The sequence below is a fragment of the Heloderma suspectum genome, chromosome 4 (assembly GCF_057233095.1).
Source record: "Heloderma suspectum isolate Gila_16-S chromosome 4, 16-S_ref, whole genome shotgun sequence".
In the NCBI taxonomy this organism is placed as follows: Eukaryota; Metazoa; Chordata; class Lepidosauria; order Squamata; family Helodermatidae; genus Heloderma; species Heloderma suspectum.
In genome coordinates, this window is record NC_139461.1 from 7,682,943 (window position 1) to 7,707,372 (window position 24,430).

At 46.9% G+C, this 24,430-nt stretch overlaps 2 protein-coding genes across 3 annotated transcripts in view; both read left to right on the forward strand.

The window, feature by feature from the left end:
- TOP1MT (DNA topoisomerase I mitochondrial) overlaps positions 1-2,722 on the forward strand; it is a 51,795-nt gene extending 49,073 nt beyond the window's left edge. For both annotated transcript variants that reach the window (XM_084848598.1, XM_084848599.1), the window contains exon 22: positions 153-2,722. In XM_084848598.1, coding sequence (XP_084704724.1) covers positions 153-255 — 103 coding nt within the window. In that variant the 3' untranslated portion in view covers positions 256-2,722. The remainder of the gene's footprint in view (positions 1-152) is intronic.
- Positions 2,723-11,013: 8,291 nt separating this feature from the next.
- LOC146346505 (lymphocyte antigen 6E-like) lies at positions 11,014-17,534 on the forward strand. The gene is made up of 3 exons (XM_084851406.1): positions 11,014-11,065; positions 11,346-11,465; positions 17,282-17,534. Exons 1-3 carry the CDS (start codon positions 11,014-11,016, stop codon positions 17,470-17,472), a joined length of 363 nt encoding a protein of 120 aa, XP_084707532.1. The 3' UTR covers positions 17,473-17,534.
- Positions 17,535-24,430: the final 6,896 nt, after the last annotated feature.

Genomic DNA, 24,430 nt, shown 5'->3' on the forward strand with positions numbered 1-24,430 from the left:
GGCAGCTAGAGTGCTTTGGGGACTGCAGCCCTGTTGGTCACAGGAGCATGGGTCTGTGTGCTTGTTCTAGCAGTGAAAGTTCAGTCCCAAGAGCCCTGCTTTGATAACAAAATGCCCCCCTCCCCCTTTCTGATGTGCTTTTTTGCCCACAGGTGTAAACGGTTTGGCGTGCCCATTGAGAAGATTTACAACAAGACGCAGAGAGAAAAGTTTGCATGGGCAATAGCGATGGCGGATGAAGACTTTGAATTCTAAAGAGAGATCTAACTACCTTTTGCATGTTTGGGTAGCTCGCCAGCATTTTTATGCCTTATTGTGGCCACTTTTTTGCATGCAAAATACATCTCTAACGGAAGGCACAGTGCCCATAGCTTCATCCTTTTTATAAAAGGGAAGTTGTGGACTTGAGTGTGGGTCTCAGAATGTGGGGACCCTCCCCCTGGTCTCTTCTTTTGGGTAACTGAGTGATTGCAACAGTGGATTTGGGCCATGTCGCCACGAGAGCTTTGAACTGGTTTTTAGCTATCTGGTGTTTCTTCCAAACAACCTTAGAGAACAGAGTTCTGTAACAGGGACTCTGCCAGATAACTCCCATGATCTCAGAAAACTACAACTCCCTGTGTTTTGAGGGAAGCTGCTGTAGTTATAAACAGTTCAGGCTTATGGTGCAGACATACCGCTAACCACCTCCGTCCTCCTTGTCTGCTTAGTTGGCTTTTCTGTGCCTGATTAAGCAGGTGGTGGGGGCCGAGTAAGAACCCAGTAGGGAAGTACTTCTAGCCTTTTGTTCCGTCTATATTTTCCAAGAATTTGTGGGAAGTATAGGCTGGAGTTCCAGACTGCCTCACTTCCCCACCTTTTAAAGGATACATAACCCTCCTTTTTTATTTGAATGCAGGAACACTAAAGCTGACCAGAAATAGTTCAGAGACTTTCTTGAGAGACGGGGATCCTTTTGTCTGGAATAAGATTCTGGGCCAGACAAAGGTTCTGTTTTCCTACCCCAGTTCCTGCTCTCTAAATCAGAGATGCTCTTCATCCCGTCCCTTGCTTCACAAATTGATATGATCAGAGATTTGGGGTTGTGCTCTGAAAACTCCCAGGACCTATTTTGGCATATGCAGGAATGAACATTTGAATGTGTGGTTGCAGAGGCTTAGTAATAGCTGTACAGAGATGGAGGGCAGAGAGATGAATCCTTCAGACCTTCATCTTTCCTCCAAAACCCAAAGCATATAATCTTTTGGGGACGCCCGACTCACCGCCTATTTCAGCAGAGTGCAGGAAAGGTTATGTTTTATTTAAAAAATTAAGAAATCTCTACTACCATATATGGCAGAAAGTGAGACTCTTGTATAATGACATTCAGCGGCCATTACTTGCATACACACAAGAATCCTTGGCTCACACCATGTATACTATACATTGTATAGATTCTTGATGAATCTAGCATTTTGTTGACTTTCACTGGAATCGTGGTTTGATTCATGAAGCTGTGCAGCAAATTCCTGTTTGTAGCAGAGCATTAGACATATAACGAAGGGAAGAACTAGATTGCAGAAAATGCTGCAGATCTGGAGTAAAATGATCAGTGCATAGCACAGAACCTTGTGGGACAATGTTTCTAGCTAATTGTGGTGGGTGGTGGGTGGGAAACATTGGAAGATGTTGGAAGAAATACTGTGGCTTGTTGCACAGTAATTCTAGTATTATCACTTTTGGTTTGCCAGAATTCCGACAAAGCGGGGCTGGGAGCTGTACAAAGGGACTTTGTTTCAATACAACATGCTAACCACGGATGAATTCTACCTTCACCAAACACATGTGAAATGCATTCCTTAAACAGTTCAGCATTTGAAACTGGTTCCACTGTTAGTTAGAAGTGCTCTTATGTCTAGTAATTTCCTACAGTCATATTCAGGTTTCAAGGGGCTTGTTTGTCTGTTTGACATTAAGTTGCTTAAGGGAGCACTTCATTAAAATATGAATGCTTTTGTCTACAGTGGTCTCCGCTTTTTGGATATGTGTGCTGACAATGATGGTGGGAGGAACTTGCTACAGAAGGTCATATTGCTTTGGTTTCCAAACCAGCTAGAACAAAAAAATGTCATTGAAGTTTAACATCCTGTTTTGTTTTTTCTTGGTTTTTAAATGGCTGAATTCAAACTCCAAAGAAAGAATCGGCTGGCAGCTTTGAGTTTATTAAATGTAAAATGTGCTGTGACACTGAAAATTGTATATTTGAATTTGAAATCCAAATATTCCCACAGTGAGGGTCTCATACACTGGAGGGAATCTTCACCTTGAACTATGAGCCCTAACTATTTCAGAATTTTTACTATACACTTGGAATTTATAAGCTATGATTTCACAATTGAAATTGGTTTCCGTTCTAAAATATGCCACTGTGCATATGCATATATATATGTATGTGTGTATGTGTATATATATTTGTGTTGGAAATGGGCCCAAATGATGGGTGTTTCTACAGCTGCTTGTTAGAAAGTGTAATCTCTCATTTTTCAGCAGCAGTATCTATTTTTGTAGAAATGCAGATTAGCACTGGGCCATCTTCTTGCATTGTATTGCTCTGCCTCGGTTCAGTATGTCACTGAATACCTCTTTAAATGTGTTTTCTAAGAAGGATGGTAGGAGGGGAGATTTTCAGTTGATTCCCCTGGTTTTTTAGTTGACCCATTAAAATGATATTTATTCATAGAGCATTATACTGTTTGTTTCTCTCCAAAGTAATGCTACTGCTCACCACATGGGGGTGTTTGGGACTCACACTGCTGCTGAAATCATTTTTTGCAATTCAGACAGCCGAACACAAGGACCGCGACCATCTTCCACCTGAGCTGAGCCTGCTAGTGACAGTATGGTGTTTGGGTTGTGGGCAGCAGGGCTCGTGGTTGTATGAACTCTCCTATTCAGTACTGAGTACACAAGAATCAGCCTTAAGTTTCTTACGGTTTATTATTATGCCATCAGTCTGCATTGCACTTTACATAGCACAAGAGGTCCCTGCCCTGAGGAGCTTGCAGTCTAAAATGCAACACACGGGGGGCAGCAGAGGAAGGGAACTAGTCACAGTAGGGTATGGGGACTAGGGAATTATGGCAAAGGTTTCAAGGAAAAGGTCGGGTTTGGGGAAGGGACTTGGAAGAAGTAAGAGTGGTGTCATCATGTCACAGAGGTGTTCTGGGAGACAATTGCAGGCATGAAGAACGACAGGAGCAAGAGACCTTCAGACGGCTGAGGGTGATGGAGCTGGAGGAGCAAAGGCAGAGAGATAATGGGGGTGGAGGAGACAAGGCTATGGAGGACTTCGAAGCTAATGCCAAGGTTGTGTTGGATCTTGGAGTGGGCAGGAAGGGCTTTAAAGAGGGGCACATCTTAGGCTTAGAATGATTCTGGACAGAGATGGGGAGACTGAAGTGAGGCAACAGAAGGGTGGAGAGCAGAATGTAGCAGTAGTCACGCCAAGAGATGATCATGGAATGCACTAGTTTGAATATTTAATACACACATGGGGGAGGGGGCATTGGGGAATAGAGGCAATGTGAAACTGGAGCCTCACGGTGAAGATTTATCATTAACGTGACCAGCCCCTGTCACTGATTTCCTGCACTTGGCTTCATGGTTCAAAGGCAGCTTCCTCCAAGATGTAGTGATGGCTGCCAACTTGGATGTCTTTAAAAGGGGATTAGACAAATTCATGGGGGAGGAGAGGGCTATCTGTGGCTACTAGTTATGACGGCTGTATGCTACTTCAGTATCGGGGGCAGTATGTGCTTGAACACCAGTTGCTGGGGGGGACAAGCAGAAGCGTGCTCTGCTGCTGCATTCATGTCCTGCTTGTAGGCTTCCCATATGCATCTGGTTGGCCACTGTGGGAACAGAATGCAGGACCAGAGAGGCCTTTGGCTTGATCCTGCACAGCTCTTCCTAGCTTCTTATGTTCTAGTTTAAATGGGAAGAATGGTATTACAAAGTTCTTCCATTATGAGTTGCTGTTTGCCTCCGCATTTGCTGATTCGTGCTATTCCGGCACGTGTTGACCAAGACATTCACCCTCACAGAAGGAGACATCCACTGCGCAGCACAAGCCTCCAAAGCTGCTACTCTGAACCGTGTCCATCATCAGTGTGGATGACAATCTCTTTCCAATGATCTGGGACCATATAATTATCTGGGACCAATTATCTGAACTTACCACCGGCGGCAGACAAGTGATTGCAGAAAAACAGCAGACAAGCTCGGCACAACGAGGGGGGCCTTCAAGGGGAAATGGGACATGTAGTAACCAGCATTTCCCAAATGAAAATAAAGGTCACTCCTTGGAGCCTTGAATTTAAACACAAAAACGCTGCGTGCAGGAATCGCATGCAGGCAAGCGAGTGGACTGGTGTAGGAGGCACAGAACGTTCTGGCCCACCTGTTCCTGTGCCAGGGAGAAAAAGCAAACGGGTTGCCAGAGGAGGGAAGCCTGCCCTCCTCTGGGAAGGGCCTCACCGCAATGGTAGTGCACCTGTTTTGGATGGAGAAGGTCCCAGGTTTAATCCCCCAAAGAAGCAAGCAACAGTACCAATAGGGATCAGAAAAAAACAGCTGTAAGGGTTGAAACCAAAATCAAAAAAGGAACAGCTGCACCAGTTGAATTCCCATTGCATTTCGACACAGGTCTTTACCAAGGGAAAAACGCTAAGGCCCCATCTACGTGAGCCATTTGCCCTGTGCCACTCCAAAGGGAAGATCTTTGCAACAGATGACGCAGCCCTGGCTTCGCAGCCCAATCATGATTTTCATGGAAAAACCTGGGTTTTCTCCGAGGCCATTTGCTGCGAAGTCTTCACTTGCTTCGGGTTCACTGCGGGGCGGGGGTTGATCTGTCTGTCCCTCGGATTGGAATCGCAGCGTCAGTGATGCCCCCCCTTCTTCGCAGCTCCAGTTTCAGAGGCATGAAGAAGCGGGCTGGTGGAAGCCATGCCGACTGGTGGAAGGGAACGTAGCTGGGGGCGGGGGGAGAGCAGAGGGGCAAACATGTCTCCTGGGTAGTAATTCATGGCCTTCAGTTCCACGTCTCTGCTTCTCACTTTTAAGTAGTCGAGCTTGAGCGTGGAGATGTGCAGCTACAAAGGGACACGGCTGAGAAACGGTGGATGCCGGCAGATTCGCAGCTGCGCAGTTGAGACAGGGTGGGGCCCGGGGCGGATGATTTTCACAAACATGTACTCAGCACGGCATGCTCTCAGCGCCGGCTCAGTCTCCGGAGGCAGCGGCTGCCTGCCCATGAATGTCGACTCGCAAGCAAGCCCTACATGCTGGCCGCGCACCCTCCTCCCCAGCTCTGCGCGCTCTGCTCTTCCCGGCTTGGGAAGCCCGCTTTGACCCTCCCATCTTCCGCCCCAGTGGGTAACTTGCAGCACTAATACTGTGCCGCTCCCAGGGAACGAACAATGAAATCGGTGCCATGTTGATGTGGCCTAAGAGTCTCTAAGAGTTTTTCCCTTGATAAAAACCCGCATCAAAATGCTCTGGGAATTCAATTGGTTCAGCTGTTCCTTTTTTTATTTTGATCCCAGGTTTAATCCCCAGTGCCTCCAGGTAGGGGAATGAGCCCTTTCTGAAAACCTGGCAAGCCTCTGCCAGTCAGCGTTGACAATACTGGGATAGATGGACCATAGTCCAACCCAATATAAGGCAGCTTCCTATGTTCCTCTGTGCCTGGCACAGAGAGGCGGTGGGCTGCTTTACTAGCCTGCCAACCCCCCAGCAGGCTAGTACTTGGGGGGGCTTGCTTGCTAGTAACTTTTGTGAGCTTATTTGCAAGGCTGCTTTCTTGTAATTTATTTATTTATTTTATTTATTAAATTTATTAATCGCCCATCTGACTGGTCACCCAGCCACTCTGGGCGATGTACAACCCACCATAAAACAATTTAAAACAATAAAATTTTACCATAATTTTTTTTTTTAAATACCCTAACCCACCCCAAATGCCTGCCTGAACAACCACGTTTTTAATGCACAACGGAAGCTCATTAAAGAGGGGGCATGACGGAGTTCCCTAGGGAGGGAGTTCCACAGAGTGGGGGCCACCACAGAGAAGGCCCTCTCCCTCGTCCCCACCAGTCTAGCTGTCCTGGCTGATGGGACAGAGAGAAGGCCATCTGAGGCTGATCTTGTTAAGCGGCCTGTCTGGTGTTGCTGGAGGCGCTCCTTAAGATAGGCTGGGCCGGAACCATATAGGGTTGTAACAACATAAACCCAAACTTTTGCTCTTGCTCTGTGCTGTATTCATTTCTTGGCAACAGCCTGCTATCTCAACTGATTTAAAAGTCAACAAGGAGGTGGTTCTTTGGGTTACAGATATCCAAGAAAGACCTCATTGTCCTACAATCTCTAATCAGCAGTTCAAAATATTTTATTTATTTATTTATTTATTTATTTATTTATTAATAACACTTGTACGCCACTTAATATTAAAAAATCTCCAAGTGCTTCACATATAAATATTGAAAAACACATATACACTACTAAAAACAATTTCAGTTACAACAACAGCACCAATACAATTTCAAACTACAGTAACAATACAAAACAATACAAAGAACAGTACGGTGGGAGCGGCATAAAATTAACTGCAATTGCAAGCCAGAGAAGTCCTGGGTGAACAAGTGCGTTTTCAGGTGTTTGGAATGTACCACATTTTCTGCCTCCCAAACTGCATGGGGGAAAGTTTTCCAGAGCATGTGCACCACCACCAAAAAGGTCCCGCTTCAAGATAGTACATGGTGACATCTATTGGTCACAGAACGACCAGCAAGACCTCCTCTGAAGATTGTCAAGGTCAGCTGGGTAGGCATCCTGTTCCCAAGTTATTAAGGGCTTTGAATATCAGCAACATAACCTTGAACATGGCTCAGTAGCTAACAGGCAGCTGATGCAGTGCTTTTAACAAAGGTGTTACATGAATACAGCTGGGCCACCCACTGCTGCATTCAGCACTAGCTGCAGCTTCCGAGCCAGGTACAAGCCCCATATAGAGCACATTACAGTAGTCGAATCATGAGGTTGCCAGTGCATGGATTGCCATGGCTAGGCTGTCCCTATCCAGGAATGGGAGTAATTGGCTCACCACCTGAGCTTGGTAATGGGCACTCCGGGCCGCTGAGGTCACCTGGGCCTCCAGTGACAAAGATGAATCCAGGAGCACCCTGAAGCTGCATACCTGCTTCAGAGGGAGAGCAACCCCAAACAGAATAGGCAAACCCCACCCACCCATAGGGTCTCTGTCTTATCAGGACAACAGCTGGGGTGAGTGACATGGAACGCTGTGTACGGCATGGCATCTCTGTGTTTCATGCACATGCATTTCCTTCTGTGTGTGCACTGAATGCAAGTTGCATTCTGCTCCCTCCCCGTTCAGAGATTTAACTTCTAGAAATCCTGAGAGAGCTGAACCCTGAAGAATGCCAGACGCTAGCAGCTCACTGCAATAACATGCGCAGAACAAGGCATCCCCCTGGACTCTAGGCGAGGGGCACCTGTGGCCCTCCAGATGTTGTTGGGGCTCCAACTGCAGTCAGCCCCGGCCAGCAGGTCAGGGATTATGGGAACTGTAGTCCAACATTGGGAGTGGCAGATGTTCCCCATCCCCGCCCTAGAGCAAAAATGGGGACAGCAACCAGAAATTAGTAGGAGCGCACGGACACTCTTCCAAGATTGTAGGGAGATGCAGATTCGGAGACCTCCCTTTTTAGGCTGAGTGTTCCCTGTAGAACAAGGGCAGGTGGCTTCTGCCCACTCCACCCTCCACTGTGTTGGCTTGCCCTACAGGCCGCCTCATCATAAGGTGCCCTGTGGCCATTGCTGTCTTTGGAATGTTGTTGTTCCTAGTTAAAGAGTGGAGTTGCTGTGTGATTGAAATGGAGTCAAGCCGCTTAGGAATGTGCTTCACCTAAACCCTGTTCCCCATGAGCTGCTGCACTCTGAGGACGGCGAATTCAAAGGAAGCCAGGAATAAATCCCAATGAAATAATATTTGGAATCTTCTGCTCACTTCTGGGCACCACAGCTCAGCAGCGTGGGGTCAAGCAAGAATGGATTTAGTCTGCTATCTCAAAGAGGGGATCGAACTAGCAGAAAGTCGGTTTAAAAGACCTCTTAAGAGCAATACCGCCATAAGCTGTGCAGAGAAGCTGTTGAACCTCCATCCATATGGCCAAATTGGACCTGACATCATATACTTCTTTGCACTTAACCTACGAGGGCTGGATGCGCCTGATCTCGTCTGATCTTGGAAGCTAAGCAGGGTCAGCCCTGGTTAGTACTTGGATGGGAGACCGCCTGGGAATCAGGCTTCCTGCATTGAGCAGGGGGTTGGACTCGATGGTCTTGTAGGCCCCTCCAACCCAATGATTCAATGTCTTTTAAAATGCAGATAAGAGCATCTGGAGGAGAGGAGGAGTTTAACACATCTGTCACCTGCTGCATTCCTGAAAACCTTCTTTGTAGCAGCTGATTTGCTCCTGGAAGAAATTCCCAATGGATACCAAGTCAAATAGTCACTTCAGGAGAGTAGTAGAACCAAAGGGAACAAGGGTTAAGCCCTTTTCCCTGCCTGCTACAATTCCCATAATAACCAGCCCCTGCAGCAGCCATTATTTGCATTTTTAAAAATGTGAACATGTCTTGTTTGTCCCTCAGAGGCTCTTGAGGAAGTCTTAGACTGACAATCAAGGATGTTTTAAATATGCCATAGATGGGATGATTAATCAATTGTTGCAGTTTTTGGTCATTTCCTGGAACTTTCCCATGCCAGGAAAGCAACCCATTCCTTCCTATACTTGCAGATCAGGTTAATCTCAATTCCAGAATCTATGCTGGATGAAATTCTAGGGATGGTGTATCTTTCAAAGTGTGAAAAAATGCTTGCATCTGACTGTGTAGTTCTGCACAGGCTGCAAGAGATCTTTTTTCTTGTGGGTTTATGCCCTGAACATCCTCAAGGCTCTCCTGAACAGTCGCAGGGCATCTCTATACCAGCCTAAAAACCTGAATTTAAAACACGGCTTTCTGCTTCCATTTTAAATGCAGGATCATGACGACACACTCTTTCATGTGCTTCCTTTCCCCCTCCTTCTCCCCGTATCTGAGTCTTCCATTATCTTTCATTGATCTCACTCCTCTTCTTTCCACTTTTCCTCTTTTCACGGAGGGAACTCAAGCGGAACACAAGGGGGTAATTTGATAGCTCATTATCTGCAATTATTTAAACATGGAACAAAGGGCATTTAGTGCAGGAGATGTCTTGAATGATCACGGCGTCATGTAAAGAGCCCACAAACTTCTGTGAAGGAGCGATCTCAATCCCAGGATAAAAGCTCAGTGTGAAGGAGCCCACAGTGTGTATTGACACATTTTGTTACTCAAAGCATGCAATGAAACATACGTGTTCCTGGGTGAATTTGTCTGTTCCGTTTTTCTCATACATTTTGTTAGGTGATAGTTGTTCAGTCATACCAACAGGAGAGAAGTGTCTCTTTCTCTCTGGGTGCTTCCAGTGCAATTTCACTGCTGCGTTCGTGGAATTTTACCAGGGCCAGTGTGTGTGTGTGAGTGTGTGTCTCACATACAACCTTGGTGGAAACTGCAAAGTTCCTGGAGATGATCAAAGCTAAGTCATGGGCATTATATATTTTAAGAGCTTGTAAAAGTTCTTTGTCCCAGACTGCCTGGAATGTATCTGCAATGGAGAGAGAGAGAGATGGTCATTTGGTCAGCTGTTTCGGCTCCCTATTGTGGTAAGAGCGGAACATGCTCACGTGTTCGTTGTCTAGCTGAGGGTCCAATAAATCAACTAGATACGGGTAAGCTCTGGATCATACAGCTGTTTATTGCTTGAGCGAGGCAGAAGTCCCAAAGAGAAATCAGCCCCAAACAAGGGCAGTACACACCTTTAGATTGTGCAGTAAAGGCCAGTTTTTCAACGGAAAAATACCGCTGTTAGACAGAAAACTACTCTGTCACGTAGGCAGGAAGCTACCTCTGGCCAGGCACCTATCAACATTCCATTGAGATGACTCACAGGCTGGAATGGCCTGTTTCTGGAACAAACTGCTGACAGGGCTGTTCTTTGGTACATAGCTTTCCCAGCAGAACATGAGGAGACACAGGTCAAACATGGAGAGCCTTTGGTTCCCTTTCTTCTAGCTATAAGCTACAGACAGACAAAACAGCTGACCAGCCTTTCTGGAGCCTGTTCCTGCTTCTTTGCGAAGGCTGCCAAGATGCTGGGTCTATCATGGCATTTGGGGAGCTCCCCCTTTTGGACCCACCTGTGGCCATGAACCCTGTAGCAGCTACCACCCTCCCAGAGTATCCACATGGGCATCACTGCTTGTCTGCAATTGGGCAACTGACTGCCCACGCTCCAGCTGCAATGGAGTAGGTTAAAAAACCAAGTTTGTCTGAAGGAAAGGAATCTTCTGGACATGGGTTGGGGATCTCGAGTGAACGTGGGCCTTGAGCGTCCTCTCTGCCTCTCCTGCCTACCTCATGGCTTAATTCTGGGCCTAGCTCCAACACGTCTTTCCAGGATTAGGGCTCAGTGCTGGAAATAGCACGACAATAATAAAATTAGTGCCTTTGAGCACGCACAGAGCTCCTGTCACTCATGAGTAACCATCAACCACTCCTAAGATTAGTGGGATGGACTTGGAGGCGATTTCCTGATGTGCTTGGTCCCTCCACACCTCTTGTAGAAGTTAAACACTGGTATGGCTGCCCTGACACCTAAATGCTATTTAAAGGTAAAGCTGTTATGAGGAGTGATGCATCCCAATTTAGGCTCCAGCCCTGAAAACTCCAGCCTTTGTGGTCACCAAAGCCCAAGAAGGTATATATAGCCGTCTTGAGTGCCATTTACTTGGTAGAAAGGCGGGATACAAATCAAATACATAAATATTCTGCCGGGGAGTTGTCTGTTGCTTCTGAAAGTTGTTGAAGATGACGGTTCTCCCAGCGATGCTTTTGGCTGCTGTCCTGTCTTTGGACAAAGGTGAGAACTTGGTCTGCAGGGCTGGTGAAATGGCTCTGCATCTCCTCTCCCTCAGCTACAGCCTGCTGGATTGGCGGCTGTTGGTGACAATTGAGGGAGGAGCCCAATGGAGGTGGTCTTTGGGGGGGGGGGTGGAATGGCTGGGATGTTACTGGTTGGATCAGGAAAGTAGTGTCAATCCAAGTGACGATTTGCAGTGAACAGCCATATATTTTTTCTGTTAGGAAAGCTCTACGGTGGGCCCTTTCATCAATTCACCTGGCTGTGCTTCCTCCTTTAGCGCTCTCGCTGAAATGCTACTCATGTACTGCCCAACCCAGCAATGACCGTTGCATGACACCCATGGTCTGTTCCGAGTCAGACAAGTACTGCATGACGATTGTGGGGGCATTCGAGATTGGTAAGTGCTTGGCCAGGCAGCAGCAGGATTGTGAATCTTGTGTTGCATATGTGTTGATTTGGGCACATCTTGGGGAAAGGTCTAAGAATTTTGAAAATAAGGACACAAGAGATCCTTGCTGGATCAGACCAAAAATCCATCTCTGTCCCAGCAGCCTCCTTTCCACTGAGAGTGGCCAGGAAGATATGTTTGAAAACCCACAAGTGGAGCATAAAGACAATTGTTGTCTCCTGTTATTGTCCCCCAGGAAGTAATATTTCATAGCCTAGTGCCCCTGAACATGGAGGTTCCATTGATACATCTATGTCACATGGACTTGCCTTGTCTCCTTTTAAAGCCATCTAACTCACTGGCCAGCCCATCACCACATACCATATGTCAGCCTTCCCCAGCCTGGTTCCCTCCAGATGTTTTGGACTGCAGCTCCCATCATTCCTGACCATTGGCCATGCTGGCTGGGACTGATGGGAGTTGAAGTCCTAAATATCTGAGGGGCACTAGAGGGGAATCTCCACAGCAACGGGTTCAGTTTGCTCTACACTTTGTTGCAGTTTTTACTGGAATCGAATCTGCTCTGTCTGGGGACACGTGGGGGTCGAAAACCCGGATTATCCCAAACCCAGCCTGGGGCTCTTGGCAGGTCACACGCAGTTTACTGTGGATTGTTTGGATGGCTACTGGGTGGCATCTTGTCCATGTCATCATTTAGAGAGTCTGTTCCCTCACCCCAACTCTCACCTTGTTCCGCCCCTTCTGCTTTCTCTGGCCAATGTGTGTGTTAGCGTCCCTACCCTCCACAACCTATGTCCAACCCTCCCCACCCAATTTTTTTTAAAAAAACCATTTTCCCTCTAAAACCACAATAGCAGCAGGACTAAATGCGCAGCAGCGACCCCTCACATTATTGCATTAGTGGGGACACTCAATCACTTTAGGTAGCCTGCTTTCAATTTTTAACAGTCCCCCCCCCCACTTCTGTGCATGTTTACTCAGAAGTAAGAAATAAATCTCACTCCCCTGCAGTGAAATGGTTAAAGGCTAACCACAGTAACTCACCCTAAAACGCTCTTTCTCTTCTCTGGATGCTGTCTTAGATAGATGCTCTCTTAGATCCAGATTGCAACGTTGTGCTTCTTTGATGTTCTGTAGTTTCTCTGTTACGTAAAATAGATAGATGCTAGATAGATGTTAGATAGATAGATGTTAGATAGATAGATAGATAGATAGATGTTAGATAGATAGATGTTAGATAGATAGATAGATAGATAGATAGATAGATGTTAGATAGATGCTCTCTTAGATCCAGATTGCAACGTTGTGCTTCTTTGATGTTCTGTAGTTTCTCTGTTACGTAAAATCACTTCTCCTCTTTATCGCTTTATCACAATAATGCTCTTGCCTTCTCATTGCCAGCAGGGGGAAGGAGAAAGGGAGAAAGGGGTGGTGGTAGTAGCAAAAAAGCAGTAGGCAAAAGTGAATACAGGGGGAAGAATGGGGTGGGGAACAATAACTCCACAGCAGATTGCTGGGATGTGGTGAAATTGGAGTGGGGGGCTAGAAATGGGGAACGTTGCAATCCTATGCCTCTCTACTCTCTACTCTACTCTCTACTCTCTTCCTCACCTGTAAGTGGGTTTAGAATTGCAGCCAACTTCTCCCACAGGACTTCTGAGAAACAAAAAGCAGAACATTTGAGGAGGAGGAGGAGGAGAATCCCTTCCAAAGTGGGCAAGCTGAAATCTGAATTTGAAGACTGAATTTGAAGCAGATTGCTGGGATGCGGTGAAATTGGGGTGAGGTGGGGGAGCTCTGGAGGACTGAGTTCACAAAGAAGTCTTCAAATCAGATCTAAGAGAGCATGGGAGAAGTGAAAGAGCGCTTTAGGGTGAGTCACTACGGTTAGCCTTTAACCCTTTCACTGCAGGGGAGTGAGATTTATTTCTCACTTCTGACTGACAATGCAAAGAAAGGGTGGGGGGATGTTAAAGATTGAACCCAGGCTAACTAAAGTGATTGATTACCACTACTGCAGTAATATGACGGGTTCTTTGATGTTCTGTAGTTTCTCAGCTATCATGTAAAATCCCATCTCCGCTTTATCGCAGTAACATTCTTTCTGGTTTACAGGAACATTCATAATGTAGTAGCAGCCAGGAGCCTTGACAGTGGTGGGAAACAAGCCTCACTCATTGGTCTCCCCACCTTTTTTACCATATGTCCACCCACCCCATACCCCACTTGTAAATAACTCCACTTCCCCCCAGGCAGCTGTGGTTGGGGAAACTGGAGTGCTTATTTCGGGTTCATGATGGAGCAGCAATGTGCTATTTCGACACTGTGCTTTTAAGGGGATTTTTTTTTAAGGTAGCGGCTGCAGAGCACACCTATGCTTTCAGGGGGATGGCCACCAGAGGTTAGTGGTAGGCAAGGCAAAGTAAATACCATGTGGTAGCCCAGAGCTCCTGAATGGCCAGCTGCAAAATGGCAGAAACATCGGGGAAACACAGGGAGGGGAAACATTGGGGGAACACCCCTTGACCAGGGTCAGTGAGCTCATGGCCAAGTGAAATGCTCACCCCTGGGCAGGGCTATCGTGCTGAAGTAAATGCGAAGGGTTGGCACGCACTGCAACAGAAGCTCAGACAAGCCGAATTAAGGAAAAGAATTCAGACTAAAAGTATTCTCAGAAAAACTGTTTTGTCTGCAAAAATCTCTGGGATGGCTGCAAGATGGCCACCATGTCATGTGCTCCAGATGACCTCCAAACACAGCAAACTCGCAGTAAATGGCTCGTGCAGACTCCCCCCTGGATGGGGAAGTCAGCTACATGTGAATTATGCATTGTCCGCCAAAAATACTCTTTTTCATCTTGAATCTACTGCTTTATCGTTTTAATTGAATGTTCTAGTATTTGGGGGGGGGGGAGAAAAACATCCTTTCTTTTTCTCTCTCCTATCCCGAAACTGTACTTTTATCAGCCCATAAACAAAGGCATGCTCCAGCAAGGCGCATGCTGAATTGTTTAGAAAAACTGAACAAACTTGGATCAATTTGGAGGAAATTGCTTTCCTTGGTTGCCAATAATTCACAAAATTGCCTTATTGCAGGGGTGTTACCTTTTGCCATTGCTTTATCTTGCTGTGTTGTAAATTCAAAGTTTTAAATGTATGCTGTCTTGAATGTTATGTTGACATCCATCCCAGGCATAATATACAACCTGGGAAGGTGATGGAGATGTTTAAAAAAGCATGCAAACATATAGCTGGATCCCATGATCAAACAGCCCATCATGGCTTATTGAAGCCACAGTGGGTTGTAGGGCATGTGGGTGGCCGTTTCGCATTTTCAAGCCCAGGCCACAGCTTGTCATGTCATCTGAACCCAGGGACAGTGGGTTATGTGAGGGTTAAACAACAATATAACCCAACAACAAAACTCACCTGGCATGTACCACACGTTTTGACCATGCAAACTGGGTCAGTAACTTCACCAGCTAAAGGTGTGAATCAGACATAGCTGGTGGCAGAAAACAAAAGCATTACAAAGGAGAGGCAAAGCAAGGTTAGTTGGCCATTTTGTAATGTGTTACATTTCCTGTCACTGTCTCATTGGTGCACTCTTCATTTAAATCATCACCATCAAGTCATCTCTTGAGAAAAGTCGCCAACGTTCTTTAAGCAGACCTGGGCCTATTATTAGAGTGCTAAATGAGAATTAATAACAGACGCAATTGGCCAATGCATGTGATTTTAAACCTTCCCAGTTGTTGTTGTTGTTCAGTCGTTCAGTCGTGTCCGACTCTTCGTGACCCCATGGACCATAGCACGCCAGGCCTTCCTGTCCTGCGCTCTCTCCCGGAGCGTGCTCAAGTTCATATTCATTGCATCCGTGATGCTATCTAGCCATCTCATCCTCTGCCATCCCCTTCTCCTTTTGCCTTCAGTCTTTCCCAGCATCAGGGTCTTTTCCAGGGAGTTTTCTCTTCGCATTAGGTGGCCAAAATATTGGAGCTTCAGCTTCATTATCTGTCCTTCCAATGAGCAGTCAGGGTTGATTTCCTTTAGGATGGACTGATTTGACCTCCTTGCAGTCCAGGGGACTCGTAAGAGTCTTCTCCAGCACCACAGTTCGAAAGCATCAATTCTTCGGCGCTCAGCCTTCCTTATAGTCCAGCTCTCACAGCCATACATTACTACTGGGAAAACCATAGCTTTGATTAGACGGACCTTTGTCGGCAAGGTGATGTCTCTGCTTCTTACTATGCTGCCTAGGTTTGCCATAGCTTTCCTCCCAAGGAGCAAGCATCTTTTAATTTCATGGCTACAGTCACCGTCTGCAGTGATCTTGGAGCCCAAGAAAGTAAAATCTGTCACTGCTTCCATTTCTTCCCCTTCTATATGCCAGGAAGTGATAGGGCCAGATGACATGATCTTAGTTTTTTTAATGCTGAGTTTCAAACCAGCTTTTGCACTCTCCTCTTTCACCCTCAACAAGAGGCTCTTGAGATCCTCTTCGCTTTCTGCCATTAGGGTGGTATCGTCTGCATATCGGAGGTTGTTGATAATTCTCCCGGCAATCTTAATTCCGACCTCTGATTCATCCAACCCGGCATTTCTCATGATGTACTCTGCATATAAGTTAAATAAGCAGGGTGACAATATGCAGCCTTGTCGTACTCCTTTCCCAATTTTGAACCAATCGGTTGTTCCATGTCTGGTTCTTACTGTTGCTTCTTGACTCTCGTACAGGTTTCTCAGGAGACAGTACCATAATAAAAAAAGCACGAACTCATTTTGCACATGCAGAGAAAGTGATACAGAGCATGTCTTCATCCAGTGTTATATTTTCTATTGTTATAGTTAATAAGCTTCCCTGTTGGTTACTTAAAAGCAACTATAAATAGAGGCTTGAATCAAATGTATGCCAGGGATTGGGAAAAGCACAAACACGTCCAAAAGGATGCCAACGTGGTTCAACAGCCTTTTAAAAAGTCCAAACACAGAAAATAAAACAGAACATAAATTCAACAAACCCAATATAATGGTTGCGAATTCTATAACCTTTTGTACCTCCCGTACCTTTGTTGCTTTTTGAGGTGTTTCTGGACAAGGCTTTTACTGTGCCTCGCCCTGCACAGAATTTTACAGAGCATTCAGATGACATCTCCAATTGTTTTCCCAGTTTCTCCCATCTCTTGTTCTTTCCAGAAAAGATCCTTTAAGGAGGAAAAGACAGAATACCTGTACAATGGGTAGCATTAGGAACCCTTCAGCTGGACTGAATAGAAGAGGACACTCTGCATGAGTTTTTGTTGTTGCAGCAAGTTAATTATTTTAAAAATGGCAACTTCAGTTTTAAAAAATCAAGCATTTGTGGGCCCTTCCAAGATGAGGTGCACCCTCCTGACGCAATCAGAAGACCAGCCCCGCATAAAATAAATGGAGGGAGCTGAACTCTCAGATATGGCTGTTCCAGTCCCTAGACATGAACACCAATGTTTTTTTAAAGGCAAAGGCATCTCCCAAAATCAACCCCAAAGGCAGAATTTGGATAATGGTCAGAAAACAGGCTCTGTCCTTGGTAAACAGGGGCAGTTGGAATGTGTGCTAAGATGCGGACGGAATGTTACAGGTATGCTGATGAAGTCTTCTGGGTGAGGCTGGTTCTCCTGCCAAGAACTTATAAACCTGCCTCCATTATCAAATGAGGATACAAACCCAAGCATAGCCTGGTGTTGATTAGGAGATAGGATGAGAGGAACCAGGGGAGAGATTCAGTGATGGGTGGGTCTTTTTCTTCTCTCTGTGTTGATCCAGGTTCTTCAAGCCCGGCACATGTCTCCAAGATGTGCATGCTGGAGTGCACTGAGACCAACCAGCATGGCATCTCCACCTCCTGCTGCCAGACGGACTTCTGCAACGGGAACAGTGCAGCCAGTGTGTGGCTCAGCAACGTGGGGCTGCTGGCAGCCACCTTGGCCAGTGCATTTTGCTGGATTGGACCATGAAGGGAGCGTGCACTCTTGCTTTCCATTTGTGGGGTGATAAATCTGGATTACATTCAGTGGTGACACCAGGGTGTGTGTGTGTGTGTGTGTGTGTGTGTGGAATTCATTGGGGCAAAGTACATTTTTGAGTGTGGGCAATCTCTGTTTCATGGCCTGTGATTGTGTTTGACAAATGGAGGCAGGGGAGGGGAGCTGGTTATCGTTGTGGCTCCTTCTGGCCCAGGGGTGATCTGCTCATTGGGATGACACACTCAGCAAGCCCAGGCTGTGTAGGTGCTTTTCGGTAAGATCCACCCATGCCTTCCGTGGACCAGATGCTGACATTCTTGTCAGCAGTGGACTCACCTTGGGTCTTGATGCAGGATTTGTGCAATGGTCTGATAGGCTTATCCAGGCTCTTCCCTCAACATTCTTTGGATGCTTCTCCTCAACATGGGACCCCAGGAAGTGGCCTTGTGTTACAGCAGACCCCAGAGAAGGGGCAATTGCACGGGGCTCGCTTCCACTTCCCTGCCAGAAAGGACACTCTGCTCCAACTGAGAGTTGCGGAAGGAGAGGGGAAGAACGCTTGGGCCCCATCTGTCAGCCAAAGCAAAAAGAGCTGCCAAGTGAACTGCTGTTTGAGCAGGAACACCAGCAAGGGAAGATCAGCCCGGCCCAAAGTGCATTTCAATGCCCGCTTATTGTCCTGGCCTTGAAAATCTGATCTCCCTCTGCTTCCCTTTTTGCTCTGCTCCCCCTCCCTTGTGTTTTAGTTGGTGGGAGATTCAGGACAGATAAAAGGAAGGACTTCTTCATACAGCGCATAGTCAAACTATGGAACTCGCTACCACAGGGTGTAGTGATGGCCACCAATTCGGATGGCTTTAAAAGGGGGCTGGACAAATTCCTGGAGGAAAAGGCTATCAATGGCTACTAGTACTGATGGCTATGTGCTACCTCCAATACCAGAGGCAGAAAGCCTATGTACACCAGTTGCTGGGGAACATAGGTTGGAGGGTGCTGTTGCGCTCATGCCCTGTTTGTGGGTTCGTGGTCAACAGCTCGTTGGTTGGCCACTGTGTGAACAGAATGCTGGACTAGATGGACCCTTGGTCTAATCCAGCCTCAGGACTCTTCTTATTTTCTTAGTTTCTGAGTCTGATGGCAGGGCCCCCCCCCCCCTCTGATGTGAGCTGATTTGGGAGATAATAATTGTCTGAAACGTGGGATAAAGAAGTAAATAAATAGCCCCAATATATGCACTGGCTCTCAAGCACAGGGAGGTGTTACCTGTCAGAGATGTGAAGGACTGAAAGTATGCACTTTACCACTGAGCTATGAATGCAGTGGTAAAGGAGGCAGCACGCAATCAGATCAGCTAGAAGCCAAATTGTATCTGTGATTCTACATTTATCAAATCGAGTTTGATCAAATGCTGCGTCTCATTTTGTATTCGTGATTTCTTTTTTTTAACAATCTTGTCATTGTCATGTTCTGGGCACCACATTTTAAGATGGATGCAGACAAACTGGAGGGGGTTCAGAGGAGGGCAACGAAGATGATCAGGGGACTGGAAACAAGGCCCTATGAAGAGAGACTGAAAGAACTGGGCATGTTTAGCCTTGAGAAGAGAAGACTGAGGGGAGATATGATAGTGCTCTTCAAGGACTTGGAAGGCTGTCACAGAGAGGAAGGCCAGGATCTCTTCTCCATCATCCCAGAGTTCAGGACATGGAACAATGGGCTCAAATGACAGGAAGCCAGATTCCAGCTGAACATCAGGAAAAGCTTCCTGACTGTTAGAGCAATATGACAATGGAACCAATGACCTTGGGAGGTGGTGGGCTCTCCCACACTGGAGGCATTCAAGACGAGGCTGGACAGCCACCTGCCAGGGATGCTCTGACTTGGATTCCTGCATTGAGCAGGGGGTTGGACGCGATGGTCTTATAGGCCCCTTCCAACCCTACTATTCTATGATTCTATGATTTCATGTTGAACAAGAACTTTTCATGAAGTAACCTACCCAAGCTTCCAGAATATAAATTAGATTATCATTGTAATGCTTCTTGATTCATAATCATGAAACCCTATAATTCATAATTATACGGTTTTTTAATTGTTCTAGAAACAAGCTGGCATCAGCTTGGTATAAATATCACTTTCACCCCCGCAATGTCTACCCACCAAATGTTCTTACTCTGTTGTATAATCATGATGTTGAGCATTTAGAGCTTGCTGCCGCAGTACATGATTTAGCTGTGACCTCATGCTCAATGTCAGTCTAGGGTGTAAGCCTGATGAGCCCCGTTCCCTCCTTTTTTCTCCCTATCCCTGCTACCAAATTCAAAGTTCCTTCAAAATCTTAGAAATAGAATGCAATGTACCAAATGTAAGCACATTTATGCAGATGTACCCAATTCTGCACAGGGTTTTCCTGGGTGGCAGGAGTCCAGTCTTCTCGGTGCCAGATAGCTTTGGCCCTTGCTTGATGTATTTCCATTTAGCCACACCTCCCTAGTTAAGTGCCACATGGAAACCAGCTGCAAGCTGGTAGCAGGCAGAAAGTGTGTCACACTGCTGTTGTGTCTTCCTTGGACTCCGTGTTTTCCAATGTAATAGCCATTCTGTGCCAAAATGCACACGCAGGTACTGAAACTTGCAGCCCATTATCTGGGACAGGAACTTCCTTTCCCACTCACACCCTGCCTCCATTGCATTGATGGTGTCTTTCCCACACACCTCTCTTCCAATTTCTGGTATGTTTTGTAGGACAAGCATCCCTCCCTCCCAATGAACCAAGACACCCTGCAAGGAGCTCTACTTCCAACAGTCATTCAAAGTAGCACTTCCTGTTCTTAATACCCAGGTCTTTATGAACCTTGCATGAAACAATGTATCTTTAGGATGTGAGCGGTCCGGGGTTCAATTCCCAGTCAAGCACTGGGACAAAGAGAGGCCACGTCTTAAGGCATTTGGGGGAATAGCCTCGCCAGAGCTTTGTGATAGAACACATTTTTTCATGTGGAAGATCCTGGGTTCAGTCCCTAGCATCTCCTGGTCTAGGAAAGGTGTTTGTCTGAAGCCCTGGTGAGCGACTGCATGTCAAAACAGACAATGCTGAAGTCTGGTTTGGTCTAAGGCAGCGTCCTACATCCTTATGCATAAAAAGTTCCAAAGCTGGAAGTCTGGAAGTTCAAAAGTTGAGTGGAAATCTCAGGAAGCAACGTGACTAGTAGCCATTGATAGATTCCCTCCTTCCAAAATGTATATACACCTCTTTTAAAGCCATCTAAGGCCATGGTCATTCCTGTCTGTCTGTCTATCATTTCTTAGCTGCCTTTCAAGTTTACAGTGGCAACCTTGTGATAACACATCCTCTCAATCAATTATGTGTTGTGATATGGAGTAATTTTTTGCTAGTCAGTCTCGTGTCTACTGCCCATCCACTTCAGTGTTCTCGTGTTACTGGATCCCTCATTTTGTACTGGTCTGGAAGGAGGTGATGTGAATACAGGGGCTGTGACTAAAATATCATTGCCATTTTTCTTCCCAGAGGAACAAATTAAGCCTGATCCGCCCCAGGAAACTCATGGAGCCAACACAGAATCCTAGAATCCTAGAACAGTAGGGTTGCAAGGGGCCTATATGACCATCAAGTCCAACCCCCTGCTCAGTGCAGGACTCCAAGTTGCAGCATCCCTGACAGAGGGGTGCTGATCTCGGGGCAGACCCGATGTTGAGGGTAGGCATGGTTGGGCACGTGATGAGGACCCAGCCCCAGCAGGGCCCCACTGACAAAAGCTCCCTGGCGTCCTTCCTCCTCTTCCCCGTTGCGACCTGCTTCTTCACGTGCCTCTCGCCCTGGTCCAGACAACGGCAGTGGTGAGCAGGAGGAACAGCAGGTGCCATGGCCTCCTCGCTCAGCAGCCCTCTGCCTGTCAAGCAAGTCAGGGGTGGCGAAGATGAGAAAGGAGGAGGTGGAGGAAGAGCAGCTGGTGGCCCTGGAGGCGAAGAGGTGGGCTCGGTGAGGGAGGGGGCCCATACGGGGAGTGCCTTGTCCACAGGCCCTCCAAAGCCGGGAGCCAGCACTGCCTCAGCGACTGCTGCATTTGACCTAGTTAGCATTTTGAACAGCGTCCTGGCCTTGGATCGTAGAATCATAGATTAGTAGGGATGGAAGGGGCCTGCAAGGCCGTCGAGTCCAGCCCCCTGCTCAATGCAGGACTCCAAGTCAGAGCATCCCTGGCAGATGGCTGCCCAGCCTTGTCTTGAATGCCTCCAGCGTGGGAGAGCCCTCCGCCTCCCCAGGTAAAGCCAACCAGTCAGCATCCTCCCTAAGAGCAGAAAATGTTCTGTTTCTGTCACAATCTGGCCCCCTGGCATTCCCCAAAGGCCCCTTCCTCCGACTACATTTGGTGGTTTGCTGGCCTTTGCACTGTTCCCCCCCTCCACTCTAAGAAGCTACAATGCCTCTCCCAAGGCTGAGTTACTGGCAGCCAGAGGCTTAATCTAAAATATGCCAGTATTTTTGGCTCTGCCCCTTTTGCCTTTGGCCCTGCCCACCACTGGAATGCAGCCCCCGAGAGCTTCTCTGAAATTGAATTTGGACTTTGGGCTGAAAGAGGCTCAACAGCCCTGGCTGAATCCAGCCTCCATGTTTGGAAGCAGTGCATCTCTGACGATGGCTTGCTGGAGGGGGACCAGTGAGGGAGGGCTGTTCCGTTTGTGCTGGTGAGCTTTTGGCTGGCCACTCTTGCAAACGGAATCTGGGCTAGCTGGACCTCTGGTCTGATCCAGCAGGGCTCTCCTTGTGTCCCCCAAGATGAGACGATACCAGGGGCCCTGGCCACACTGTCGCTGCAGTGTTCTCTGGGTGTGTTTAATTCTGCCATTTTGGAAAGTCCGCGAGGTCTGTTCGGCTGTTGCACAGACGTCCTCACCACTGCAGCGCACTGACTGGAGAAGCCACTCCCATGGCTTCAGGCACAAACGGGCTGTGTCAGGCAGCCCTTGCTTATCAGTGAATCACGTCCCAGAAACGGAGACGCAAGAGTCGAGGTCACGATGTAGCATGCAGCTGCTATCACTCATTTATATAACACACTCAATGCTATTCTCAACACTTCCTGTTGGTCCTGATGTAGCCAAAACATCACCATCCATGCACAAGCGGGAGGGAGCAGGCGCAGGGCAGGGCAGGACCCCAAAGTTTGTAGAAGTGCAAAGGGAGGTTGGAAACCCCAAACAGCTCGATGACGTTGGAACATGCTCAGTGCCAGGAGATGCTGAATAAATGTTGAGGGCTGTGGGGATGACAGAAAACCAGAAGGAAGGGGAAGTGGAATAGTATATCGTGGCGGAGGGCATGGCTGCCTGCCTGCCTAGTTGGCTGGAGCGCTGAACAGGAATATTCCACATTGCAGCAAGGTCCGACATTCCAACTTTCTATGGATTTCTTTATATTACATTTATATCCTGCCTTTTCCCATCTTCCAAGGAACCAAAGGTGGCATACATAATCGTCCTCCTCTCCATTTTATCCTCACAACAACCCTGTGAGGTAGGTTAGGCTGAGAGGCAGCGACTGGCCTAAAGTCACCCAGTGAGCTTCATGGCTGAGAGGGGACTAGAACCCGGATCTCCCAAGTCCCAGTCCAACTCTCTAGCCACTACGCCATACTGGCTTACAAGCCTTTTGATCAACTACAATGGTGTTACTGATCAACAGGGGGAAAACGTTTTTTAATTTTTTAAAAAATATATATATTCTTATTCTTATTCTTTACATTCTATGCAGGCTCATAACCAAAGCCCTCTGTGTAGTTTACAAAGATTTAAAACATTAAAAATAGAGTATACAGAGGTTAAAAGCCATTTACACTAAAAACACACAAACAGATGATAAACACAAAGACAGCATATATTTAAAAACAACTTCAAGCAATCAAGCATAACCATAAGACAAATCCGGGATTGATTAAAACTCATCATATGCTGCCAAATTCCTTGGAGAAGAGAAAGGTCTTAACCCAGCACAGAAAAGGTAACAATGTCGGCGCTGGGGGGGCTACATCAGGGAGATCATTCCACAACTGGGGGGCCACCACTGAGAAGGCCCTCTCCCTTGTTGCTGTCTTCCAAGCTCCCCTCAGAGTTGGCACCTGGAGGAGGACCTTAGATGTTGAGCGTAGTGTACGGGTAGGTTTGTGTCCAGAGAGGCACTCCATCAGCCTCTTCCGACACAATGTAAATACATATAAAATGTGCAGGTGGCAAGCGGTAACATCTTAAAAGAGGCCTTCCACCCTTTCTTCATTTTCTCCCACATAGAGGATGTAACGGACATTTTCAGTTGGTGACCTGATGTGACACCTACATGCATAATCCAAAAACAAAGTGTGCTTTCTCTCTCTGTCTCTCCCAAAACTGTGGTTCTGTTCCTAATTAAAATTATGCAGATTTATAGTGCAGTCATTTACTCAGAAGTATATTCCCTTGCATTCAATATGTGCATAGGATACTGGACACGGGATCATGGGCTCAAGTTACAGGAAGCCAGATTCCAGCTGAATATCAGGAAAAACTTCCTGACTGTTAGAGCAAGGTGACAGTGGAACCCGTTCCCTAGGGAGGCGGTGGGCTCTCCCACACTGGAGGCCTTCAAGACAAGGCTGGACAGCCACCTGTCAGGGATGCTCTGACTTGGATTCCTGCATTGAGCAGGGGGTTGGACTCGATGGTCTTGTAGACCCCTTCCAACCCTACTATTCTATGATTCTAAGATAGGATTGCACTGTTAAAACTCAGAATTAGTCAGCTAAATGCACAATCCTATGCATGTTTAGACAGAAAGAAGTCCTACAACTCCCAGCATCCCCCAGCCAGCATGCCCCAGTTAAGTGCACATTAGCTGGCTTCACCACAGCATCCAAGCTTTTCCACCCTTAACCAAGGCATGGAGTGGGGAGAATTT